This window comes from Garra rufa, chromosome 20 (assembly GCF_049309525.1).
Source record: "Garra rufa chromosome 20, GarRuf1.0, whole genome shotgun sequence".
Classification (NCBI taxonomy): Eukaryota; Metazoa; Chordata; class Actinopteri; order Cypriniformes; family Cyprinidae; genus Garra; species Garra rufa.
Window position 1 is genome coordinate 15,131,472 of NC_133380.1, and position 12,427 is coordinate 15,143,898.

Consider the following 12,427-nt stretch of genomic DNA (forward strand, 5'->3'; position numbering starts at 1 on the left):
AAAATAGAAACAACGTGTCTTGCAATAATGTGTTTTTCAGACTCTTTAATGTGGCAGGACAGTTTGCTGTATTCATGTAAATCAGTTGTCTTTTCGATTACAAACAAGACATTCGTTTTATTAAATTATACTGTTTTCTTTGTGAAAATACCACCACCTACTCCGCAAAAACGTCTGTGCCATCCAGTCTTTCATTCCTCACATGCATTTGTTTAAAACCAACAATAAAAGTTTTAAAGGTTGAAGTAGACTCCAATTAGTTAACATAAGTTATACTGTTGTGTTTTCTGAGGTATATAAGTGACTATTCACAAGCTGTTTTATTCATGATATAATACAGTAAATTATTGAAAATAATATTTAACGTCTTTTATTCATTGTGTTGTTATTGTTATTCATGTGTAGTGAGCCAGCCACTGAGTAATCGAAATAATTTTGTGCTTTGTTGCTTTTAATATAACACAGCTCAGCTTTCAAATTCAAATTATAAATGTGTTTTTTCTCTTTATTTCAAGTTTATGGCACGATATAAATGTGAAGGAACATCAGACGAAATGAAAAAACAGTATCAGTAATCAGAAAGATGACTGATTTACACAGATTTTGAAAGCTGAGACTTTGGAATATCTCCCGATGCTCCCAATCCGGGCCATTTGCATGCGCAAAATGATAGAAATAAACTTTCAAAATTTTATAACTTTAATCTTGTAGTTGCTACAAATGAATTCTTGAAATTTTGACTTTATTCTCAAAATATGACTTTATTCTTGAAACATTTTGACTTTATTCGCAAAACAATTCAAATGTACTCTAGTAATGTTGCGAACATAAAGTCAACATTTTGATTTTATTCTCATAATTTTGACTTTATTGACAAAAAAGGTTGAAATTACGAGAATTATGTTGAAATATTTCAAGAATAAAGCGTTTAATTGAACACTGTATCGCTGCTGTTCCATAAGCGCCACCTGCTGTCATTTCCGTCTCATTCAGTCCGTCTGCTGTTTCTGTTTTGTATAGATATACGTACAGATAATTAAGTAGCATTATTTTGCAAAGATAATTTCAGAGCGTTCTGTTTTTGCTTTAAATTCAGAAACTATGCAATCTAATTTAAATTTTTTATTGCAGCTAAAAGTTATTATTGTAGAGTGTACTGAATGCCACTTCCTCCTATTCAGCCATCCACTGTTGCCCAACCATGACAAATCGCTCTATGAAAGAAGAACGAGTTTGTGTCAGGCAGTTTACCTCCAATTTCCTCAGCCTCCCTCAGGCCTCCAGTTTCTTGGCCTTATCTTTTCAGATTAGGAGCTAGGGATACATCTTTTGGGCCAAATGGTTTTCTTAGAAGAGCTTACAATGAATTTATTATAGCTGCATTCTCTCTGCATCCACAAGCCGAATAAAAACAGTGCCCTTTAACTTCAATTATTTTCAATATTAAACGTAATACTTTCATAACCTTATTCAGTGGAATCATGCCCAACCACAAAGCCTCAAGGCCAAAGTGAACACAAAGAAGTGCGTGCTTATAAATGTAATTCTCTTAACATGTCTAAGAACAGATTAAAATTAAATATTGGTGGTTGCAAATGGCTAATGTTGTTATACAGACACAAATATTTGCCATAACAGCTTGCATATCATCCAGACTTGTCAGTATTCGATGTTTTTTTTTTTTTTTTTTTTTTTTTTTGGTTTCAACCATCAAAGTTCGTATTAGATAAAGAAAAAGCACATTATCTTGGGTTTAATTGTTGTAGGCTCAGCGTGTAACTAACTACTAGAGACTCTCTTTGTGGCCTCTTCATTTGAACGGGATTCTGAATAAATACAGTCCTGTTCTCAGAAACCAAATTTTGGCATCAGCCCTTGATGGATGAATAGTTCCAGATGGGTTCATGTCCCGGGATCTTCCTCAAAGAGATATTCAGAGCATATTTATGACGTGCAGCTTGAACTCAGTATGAGGTATAGCACCGAAAGTGTAGTGCAAAATCCCATTTGTGAATTACCCTAGTGTAAAACACGCTGAGTAAAAAAGACATCTTTCTTAAAGACTTTCTTATTTGTTTTGGCAGCTATTTGTAATACAAAAGCATACTATAATGGATGCAGCAGTTTATCTTTATACATATATTGCTTTTACCAGCTCATCCGGGAATGTGCCTGTCAGAGCCTTGTGTTAATGTGGCAAGTGTGGTCTTGGGGGCTCTCGATCGGTCAGTGGACCCCTGCCAGGATTTCTACAACTTTGCATGCGGGGGCTGGATGAGGAAAAACCCGCTGCCTGAAGGCAAATCCCGCTGGGGTCCTTTCAGCAACCTGTGGGAACACAACATGGCCATCATGAAGAACTTATTAGGTACGAAACGCAGTTCATGAAGGTCATCATCACAAAGTCATCAAAAGTTTACAAACACTTGATTCTTAATACTATGTTGTTACCTGAATTATCCACAGCAGTATTTTTTGGTTTAGTGATAGTTGTTCATGAGTCCCTTGTTTGTCCTGAACAGTTAAACTGCCTGCTGTTCTTCAGAAAAATCCATCAGGTCCCACAAATTCTTTGGCTTTTCAGTATTTTTGTGTATTTGAACCCATTCCAACAATAACTGTATGATTTTAAGATCTATTTTTTTCACACTGAGGACAAATGAGGGACTCAATGCATTAAAGGTTGTATCAGCGATTTCTAGCCTGAAACATAAAGTGTCAAATTTAGCTGACCTTTCATCACGATCCGCTCGCTGCCTGCCCCATAAATTGTCTGTGAAAAAACCGCGTCTCTCTGGTCAGCCTAGGGTCCGAGATATGCCAAAAAAACAATCGGCACTACCAACCTTTCCACAGATAAACAAACAGTGTTCCAACCAATCAGCGTCAGGGGTTTGGTATTGTGGACTTTCGCTCCGCCTCCCTCACATCCCTGCACCAGTAGGAAAGTCCACAACACCAACCCCCTGACGCTGATTGGTTGGAACACTGTTTGTTTATCTGTGGAAAGGTTGGTAGTGCCGATTGTTTTTTTGGCATATCTCGGACCCTAGGCTGACCAGAGAGACGCGTTTTTTTCACAGACAATTTATGGGGCAGGCAGCGAGCGGATCGTGAAGAAAGGTCAGCTGAAATTGACACTTTATGTTTTAGGCTAGAAATCGCTGATACAACCTTTAAGAGCCAGGGGGTGAAAACTTTTGGAATTTGAAGATCAGGGTAAATTTAACTTGTATTTTCTTCTGGGAAACATGTATCTTCTGTAGCTTCTGAAGGGCAGTACTAAATGAAAAAATATGATATTTAAGCAACACAATAAAAATGTACACATCTTTATTCTGTTCAAAAGTTTTCACCCCCTGGCTCGTAATGCATCATTTTCCTTCTAAAGCATCAGTAAGCGTTTGAACCTTAGGTAATAGTTGCATATGACTCCCTCAGTTGTCCTCAGTGTGAAAAGATAGATCTCAAAATCACACCGTCATTGTTGGAAAAGGTTTAAATACAGAAAAATGCTGAAAAACTAAAGAATTTGTGGGACCTGAAAGATTTTTCTGAAGAACAGCAAGCAGTTTACCTGTTCAGGACAAACAAGGGACTCATTAACATTTATCACCAAACAACAACAACAAAAAAAACATTTTATTTACGATTACATACATCTTTCATGTGTAATCTTTCAGTCAATAAGTTATTCTGTCTCTGAAATGACTTTTTTTAATGTCCTCACTTTTTTTTTTTTGGACCCCACTGTTCGTTTCACTTTGCTTTGAGGGTTCATGTAGGTTCTTGTCTTTTAAACTTTTCTTCATTCTTTTGTTAAATTCAGAGAATACCAGCAATAAGAGCCTGAGCAAGGCAGAACAAAAAGCCCAGTGGTATTACCAAGCTTGTATGAACGAGAGCAAAATTGAAGCACTTGGGGCAAAACCACTTCAGGATCTCATCAATCAGGTGACCTCAGATGCACAAAAATATGAAACTCAAAAGATCCATTGTAAATACATCAGCTTTAATGAAAACCTGCTTTTTGTCTTATTCTGGGATATAATTCTTAATAACGGAAGATTGTTTTTCCAGACAGGAGGTTGGGGCTTGAAAGACCCGTGGGATAAAGATAACTTCCAGGAGGTTTTACGAACTGTGTCAGCCAACTTCCGAACCTCCCCCTTTTTCACTGTTTTTGTCAGCACAGACTCAAAAAGCTCCAACAGCAACATCATCCAGGTGGGAACACTTATAGTTGTTTTTTTTAATCACAACATGAATGTCTCAAATGTCTAGGAAAACCTCTGTGCTGTTCTAGATATCGTGTTTTGTTTTATGATAGCTGTCAGAATATATTATAACAGGCTTTATATCATGATGTGTGTCAGCGTGGCTTAGCTTATTGAGTGATAATGGAAACGCAGTTGATGCTCTGATTCCTTTTTTCACAGGTGGATCAGTCAGGATTGGGACTTCCCTCTAGGGAATACTATCTCAATAAGACAGCCAATGAAAAGGTAAACAAAGAGACTTTATTGTTCACAAATGTGGGTAATGTTCCGCTGTGGTCTAAAGCTTGTGTTGCTTTTCCTTCTTCAGTATTTAAAAGCATACTTAAACTTCTTGGTGGAGCTCGGGATCCTTTTGGGTGGCTCAGAAGACACCTCTCAGAAGATGATGCAGGAAATCATAGACTTTGAAACGGCTCTGGCAAACATCACAGTCCCTCAAGAAGAGCGGCGTGACGAGATGAAAATTTACCATAAAATTCAAGCCAAAGAGTTAGCTGTGAGTACTTCTCAGATACTATACTACTGTTGGATTGAAATGTACGGTTGGTTATGAACCAAAAAATGGTCACATGACCGTTCTGATAGAGTTCTGCTTAGTTTTAAGGAAACTTTGGATGAGATATTTTTGCTCATTTTTGTGTCACCACTCAATGTCCAGTTGAAAATCTGTCTCTTAAAACAAAACCAGTTGAGAACAACTAATTTAAAGGAAATAGTTCACCCAAAAATGACATTTATGTCATTAATTACTCACCCTCATGTTGTTGCAAACCCGTAAGACCTTCGTTCATCATTCAAAAAAATATTTCTGAGTTTTCTGACCCTGCATGGACAGAGACGCAACTCTGGCATTTTGACGTAGAACCCGGAGGAAATTGTTGAAATAAATTCGTTAATTTTGTTTTCTTTGTGCACAAAAACTATCCTTGTAGCTTTTTACAATTAAAGTTGAACCACTGATGTCGCATGGACTTATTTAGTGATGTCCTTACTACCTTTCTGGGCCTTGAATGTGGTAGTTGCATTGCTGTCTATGCAGGGTCAGAACGCTCTCGGATTTCATATAAAATATCTTAGGTTTAGAACGACATGAGGGTAGGTAATTAATGACAGAATTTTCATTTTTGGCTGAACTATCCCTTTAAATGTCTCCTGCAATGAGAGATGTTCTCATTTTTTGTGACTGTTGAAATGAGAGTGAAAATGTCAGAACATGTAGTTATGTTTTCTTTCCTGGAGACATATAAAGCGTTCTTTCATTACTCTAATTGTGGTGTTGCATGTGAGCTGGGATATCAGTCATATGTTTGTGTTTGTGCTGTAGACATTGGCTCCTGCAGTCGATTGGATGCCTTTCCTCTCTGCAGTGTTCGCCCCTGTTCCCCTAAATGACTCTGAACCCGTGGTTGTTTACGCTAAAGAATACCTCCAGAAAGTTTCAGGGCTCATCAGCAACACCACCAAGAGGTAAGGTCAACATTATCCAGATTTGTGTGGGTTTTTGGGCCAGCCTGAATTGTCTTTTAGCTGAGATCAAAGCTAATGTGTCTCCCCCCAGTGTCTTGAATAACTACATGATCATGAAAGTGGTGCGGAAAATGGTGTCTATCTTAGACCAGAAGTTTCAAGATGCGGAGCAGCGATTCCTTGAAGTCATGTACGGCACCAAGAAGGTGAGAAATTAAGATCAAAGCTGCTCTCTGGCAGCTCAAGGCACTACTGCCACTGAAAGACTCATGAATGATCCATTAAATATTAAATAATGGTAATGTTTTTCACATTTTCATATTTTCTGTTTCCCTAATAATGATACATAATTAGGGGTTCAAGCACATAGCGCTGAAACCCTATTGCAATTGTCAGTGGCCAAGGATCAGCAATCTCCATTTAAAACTCATCAGGTATACCAAACCAAAGTCGTAGAGACTTTAAACTTGGAGGGATGGTAGTACTCACACCGTCTACAACGTCACCAAGGCTCACCCCAATCGGCCTGAAGGGGGCACTACAGCGATTAAAAGTTTGAAATTGCTCATTACTCTTAAAGGAGAAGTCCGGTGTGATATTGACCTAAAGTGTGTTGAATCATGATACCGAGTGTGAACTTACCCTTCATAGCTCATCTCGGCTTGTCCACTGCAGTCCGAAATCTGGCGTTAGTTAGCCGATGCTAACAACAGGTTGTCAATGAGAGTGAATAGGGCATCGGACTAGCCATGTAAATAAATCACTGTTTTACGCCATTTACGAGGCGCAAAGTAGCTCCACACTTCATTGGTAGACTTCCAAGGGCCCTGACATTTAAAACGAGACATTAGCTGTGTTTCCATCCACCTATTTTTATGCGCATTTTGGAATATCGCATAAAAAATATCTGAATGGAAACGCGAAAATGCGCATAAATTCTGAAAATGCGCATAAAAAACTTATGCGCACAACTAAGTAGGATAAATTTTTTATCCGATAAGAAAAAATGCGCATAAACTACGATGGAAACACTTTACCGAATAAATTCCTCCATGCGCATTAAAAAAGTCATGTGACTTTGCACGCTGGAACGGGATAACTTGACTAACCAGCGGACCCATCTTGTTGCACACCATCAGAAATGTTGTTTTGGTCATTCTGAAATGTTTCCTTCAGTGGTTTCGTCACTTGCCCACCACGGCACCGGCCCTGTGGTCGTTTTGATTATTTTATAGAAATAAAAATCATTTAATTCAGTTAGAGAACAAACAGTACAATTAAAAACGCGGCTGCTCAATGCAGTGTGCCTAACAACGGTCACATCCGCGGTATGAGTCCGATTTCATTTATCACATGAGGAGTGAGGTGAGAAAGGCAAGACGTTGCCGAAACATTTAGTTTTAGAAGTATTTTGGATTTTAAAAAGGCCTGTTGACTGTTTTCGTTTATCTAAGGTCATTTTGGAAGCTCATTGGAAGAACATTCGTTTCTTATTTATTTGGTTCCACCGTGTTTGCCAATTTTCAGTAGGTCTATTTTTCATAATGAAACTTTGTGGAAGTTATTTAACAGTTTGTAACAGCCAGAGTACAGCAGAGCATTACCAGTTGACGCCACACGGTGGCGCCCCCTTTTTATTTTAAAAGCGAATAAAAGCATGGAAACGAGAGAAAACTATCCCTCAACCTTTCCCTCGGTGATACCGGTACTGCCCGTGTTGTTACATGTCAATTAACCGCTGGGGAAATCTGAAAATTATTATTTTCATGACTTCTCCTTGTTTTTTTTTTGTTTTGTTTTTTATATTTAGTTAAAGTTTATCAGGAAGTGATGATTTTGCTCTCTTTGTCTCGTTGAATGAAAACGGTGCTTTGTGCGCAAATGTTTTATGCGATGTTCCACTTTTGTGCATAAGTTAAATTCGCATTTTTGGATGGAAACATAGCTATTGAGAAATTTGAAAAAGCACTGGTAGTTTATTTACAGGAAGATTTATATAGACATTCCCCTTAGTGAAATTACCGGTTGCCGCCATCTTGAATTTAGTCACGATAAGTCGAGTGACGAGCAGGAAGGAAACTACAACCTGATAAGTTGATAACCTGATAAGTTCCTTCCTGCTCGTCACTCGACTTATCGTGACTAAATTCAAGATGGCGGCGACCGGTAATTTCACTAAGGGGAATGTCTGTATAAATCTTCTTGTAAATAAACTACCAGTGCTTTTTCAAAGTTCTCAATGTCTCGTTTTAAATGTCAGGGCCCTTGGAAGTCTACCAATGAAGTTTGGCGCTACTTTGTGCCTCGTAAATGGCGTAAAACATGATTTATTTACATGGCTAGTCCGATGCCCTATTCACTCTCATTGACAACCTGTTGTTAGCATCGGCTAACTAACGCCAGATTTCGGACTGCAGTGGACAAGCCGAGATGAGCTATGAAGGGTAAGTTCACACTCGGTATCATGATTCAACACACTTTAGGTCAATATCACACCGGACCTCTCCTTTAAATGGTTCGCTTATGTCTTATGTCATTGGACATGATTCACGCCAGACAAAACGCATGCCTTGAATTCGTTTGTGACCCTGGTGAAATTTTGGGTATTTTGCATGAAAAACCTATATTTGTGAATTAGTCCTAGTTTTTTCACCCGTTCAGAACTGAACCAGTACAGGAAGATTCTCTGTAGACTGAATGTCAATACTTATCAAAAAAAGTTGAACTTTCGACTTTCTGTCGCAAAGGGATACCAAAACCTTTGAAAGGAGCAGGGCCACTTTTACTAAGAAGGCTATAACTTTTAAATGGAATGAGATATCTTCTCCAAACTCACAATACGTATGTACAAGCCGAATCTGAGGTCACATGAAAAAAGTTACAAATGTTGGCCACTTGGTGGCTCTATAAGAAGAAAAAAAACATAAAAATGGCCATAACTATGCAGCCGTTTGTGCTATAGTCATGAAAGCTAGTTCACAAAGGGATAGTTCACCCAAAAATGAAAATTTGATGTTTATCTGCTTACCCCCAATGCATCCAAGATGTAGGTGACTTTGTTTCCTCAGAAAAACACAAATGAAGATTTTTAACGAAAACCGGTGCAGTCTGCCAGCCTTATCATGGACGTGGATGGGCACCAAACCTTTAAAAGTAAACAAAAACATGCACAGACAAATCCAAATTACACCCTGCGGCTCGTGACGATACATTGATGTCTTAAGACACGAAACGATCGGTTTTTGTGAGAAACTGAACAGTATTTATATCATTTTTTACCTTTGATACACAGCCACGTCCATCTGTCATGAGCACGAGTTTGGCATCCGGTTCGTTACATGTGAACGCGCTCTGGCGTAGAATACGCAAACGCCGTAAGGGGAAATCAGTGAAAAGTCCCAGATGAGTTTCTTTTAGTAATCTTTTAGCTTTAAATCGGTTTAAACAAGCAGGATACGTGCAAGTAATTACCATTTTGAATAGCCGCTATACCCACAATCTCTGTGCACTGTGTAAACAATGAGTGTCGTATACATGCGACAGATCGCTTCCGGCGTTTGCGTATTCTACGACAGAGCGCCTTCACATGTCACAAGCCGGATGATGATCTCGTGCTCAGGACAGATGGACGTGGCTGTGTATCAAAGGTAAAAAATTATATAAATACTGTTTAGTTTCTCACAAAAACCGATCGTTTCGTGTCTAAGGACATAAATGTATCGTCACGAGCCTCAGGGTGTAATTTGGATTTGTCTGTGCATGTTTTTGTTTACTTTTAAAGGTTTGGTACCCATCCACGTCCATGATAAGGCTGGCAGACTGCACCAGTTTTCATTAAAAATCTTCGTTTGTGTTTTTCTGAGGAAACAAAGTCACCTACATCTTGGATGCCCTTGGGGTAAGCAGATAAACATCAACTTTTCATTTTGGGTGAACTATCCCTTTAAGGACATTTGCATATCTCAAAAACATGGCCGCCATTGGAAGATGAATTTTGAGCACCTGTTTGACAAGGTTAATGGAGCTCGATCGGAACGAAACTCTGTGGGCCTGTTTGACTCATGGCCCTAAAGGATTGTGAGAAATTTGAAAGAAATCAACCACTGGGGCGGTATCTCATTTTTGAAGGGCTTAAATGAATTGTACATTGCACAGTTTTCAACACGTATGCATGATATTCATATCATACGATAGACCTCCTCGTTCTAAACAACTTTGCCTCTAGAACCACTGCTGTCAATCAAACAGTTTGGTAAATGAGTGAGAAAATGTGAAAAACCTACTTTTGCAATTTAGTCCTAGGTTTTTCGCTAAATCTGGAAAAAACACTGCAGTGCAATTCTATGGACTTTGCAACTTTTATTGATAATTACTGACCTACAATTTACCCTGTGAACTATAACAAAGTCGTTTAGAAAAGGGGCCTGTCCAAATATACCTAGAAGCCTGTAAAGCCAAAATGAAAACTCAGAACTTTCTGAAACATGGTGAGCACATGCGACAGGTGATTTTAAACAAGCATGCAAAGTTTTAGGAAGATTGGACCACAGCTGGTGCTATAACAGTCATAAAAGTTAAAAAACATTACCAGGCTTTGCCAATAATGGTGGTTACAGGCTTGCTAAATAATGTCTTTTTTCATATGTAATCTGCTTGCAGCTATATTTTAATTTAGCTTTAGTTGAGATTTAAAAGAGACTATTGACTTTTATTGCAAATATTAATACAGGATTAGAAACATTTGGACTATGTAAATGACTTAATATAGAGGAACTATTCCTCTACACTGATTCTTCTGCTTACAAGGATCATTTGGTGCAGAAATCATTTCACATTAGAACAAAATTACCCAGATATTGAATTCGCAAGTATGCTTAGTCAGCATGAGAGGGAAGTGATCTGTTGCCCTTGTCTTCTCTCTTCTGCTCCTCCCTTTCTTTGACTTCTCTTGGAGTAACTGCTATCAGTGTTGGCGTGTATGGAGAGGCGGTGTGTTGTTCTGCAGGGAGCCAGGTTATTCAGACTCTTATCAGGAGGAGATCCTGTTGCCCCGGCCTCGCTTTCTGCTGGGGTCAGGCTGAAATAACAAACGAAAGAGCCTTGGGCGATATGTGTATGTGTGATGGGTTACGATAAGAGATAGACAGAACCTTAAGGACGGTCACCTTCAAAACAGTTTGGTATATTAGTGCAGGCATAGCTTTTATTCTCACATAAAAAAATTATAATTAATCCAAAAATTAAAGGGAATGTTTACTCAAAAATGGAAATTCTGTCATTAATTATTCACCCTTATGTCGTTCCAATCTTGTAAGACCTTCGTTCATCTTCAGAACACAAATGAAGATATCTTTGATGAAGTCAACAAGCTTTCCCTGCATAGACAGCAATGCAACTGACACGTTAAAGGTCCAAAAAGGACATTGCGTCAAAGACTGACACGGAAGAGAACAAATTGTTGAATAAAGCTGCTATTTTTGTTTTCTTGGCACACAAAGATTATTCTCATAGCTTCATTAAATTATGGTTGAACCACTGATGTCACATGGACTATTTTATTGATGTCCTTACTGCCTTTTTGGGCTCTCGGATTTCATCAAAAACAAATTTGTGTTCCGAAGATGAATAAAGGTCTTATGGGTTTGGAACAACATGAGGGTAAGTAAATAATTTTCATCTTTAGGTGAACTATCCCTTTAATTACTCACCCTCATGTTGTTCCAAACCTGTGACTTTCTTCTGAGAAACTCAAATAGAGATGGAGAAATTTGACTCTACTTTCTCTCATGTAAAGAAAGTAAATGGTTACATGGAGCTGTCAAGACCTAAAAATGACAAAAAGTCACAAACGCTTAAAAAAACAAAATTAAGGCATTCACTGATAATCTTCTCATCTGCTGTCATTATTTACTTACCGTCTTGGCGTTCCAAACCTGTATGACTTTCATTTTCACTTAATGACTTAATGATTTCTTTTAAAAACTAAGACTTATACCAAACCGTAAGTCGTAGAGACTTTAAACTTGGAGGGATGGTAGTACTCACACCCTCTATAACGTCACAAATGCTCGCCCCAATTGGCCTGAAGGGGGCGCTACAGCGATTAAAAGTTTGAAATCGCTTATTACTCTTAAAGGGTTCGCCTCATGTACAAGTGTCTTATGTCACTGGACATGATTCACGGCGGACAAAACGCATGCCTTGAATTTGTCTGTGACCCTGGTTAAATTTTCGGGTATTTTGCATTTTTTGGAAAACCTACTCGGGAAGATTTTCTGGAGACTGAATATTAATACTTATCAAAAAAAGTTGAACTTTCGACTTTGTCGCAAAGGGATGCCAAAACATTTGAAAGGGGCAGGGCCACTTATACTAAAAAGGTTATAACTTTTAAATGGAATGAGATATCTTCTTCAAACTCACAATGCGTATGTAAGAGCTGAATCTGAGGTCACATGAAAAAAAGTCACAAAGCTTGGCCACTTGGTGGCTCTATAAGAGGAAAAAAAACATAAAAACGGCCATAACTACACAGCCGTTTGTGCTATAGACATGAAAGCTGGTCATTATTTACTTAGCGTCTTGGCGTTCCAAACCTGTATGACTTTCATTTTCACTTAATGACTCATTTCTTTTAAAAACTAAGACTTCATTTTACCCTCATAGTCTTTATTTAGAGC

At 38.3% G+C, this 12,427-nt stretch overlaps 1 protein-coding gene across 2 annotated transcripts in view; it reads left to right on the forward strand.

The window, feature by feature from the left end:
- Nucleotides 1–12,427, forward strand: part of ece1 (endothelin converting enzyme 1) — a 36,609-nt gene that overhangs the window by 15,402 nt on the left and 8,780 nt on the right. For both annotated transcript variants that reach the window (XM_073825615.1, XM_073825614.1), the window contains 7 exons: nucleotides 2,156–2,368; nucleotides 3,830–3,954; nucleotides 4,081–4,227; nucleotides 4,440–4,505; nucleotides 4,588–4,776; nucleotides 5,605–5,747; nucleotides 5,839–5,953. In XM_073825615.1, the coding sequence (XP_073681716.1) occupies nucleotides 2,156–2,368; nucleotides 3,830–3,954; nucleotides 4,081–4,227; nucleotides 4,440–4,505; nucleotides 4,588–4,776; nucleotides 5,605–5,747; nucleotides 5,839–5,953 (998 nt within the window). The remainder of the gene's footprint in view (nucleotides 1–2,155; nucleotides 2,369–3,829; nucleotides 3,955–4,080; nucleotides 4,228–4,439; nucleotides 4,506–4,587; nucleotides 4,777–5,604; nucleotides 5,748–5,838; nucleotides 5,954–12,427) is intronic.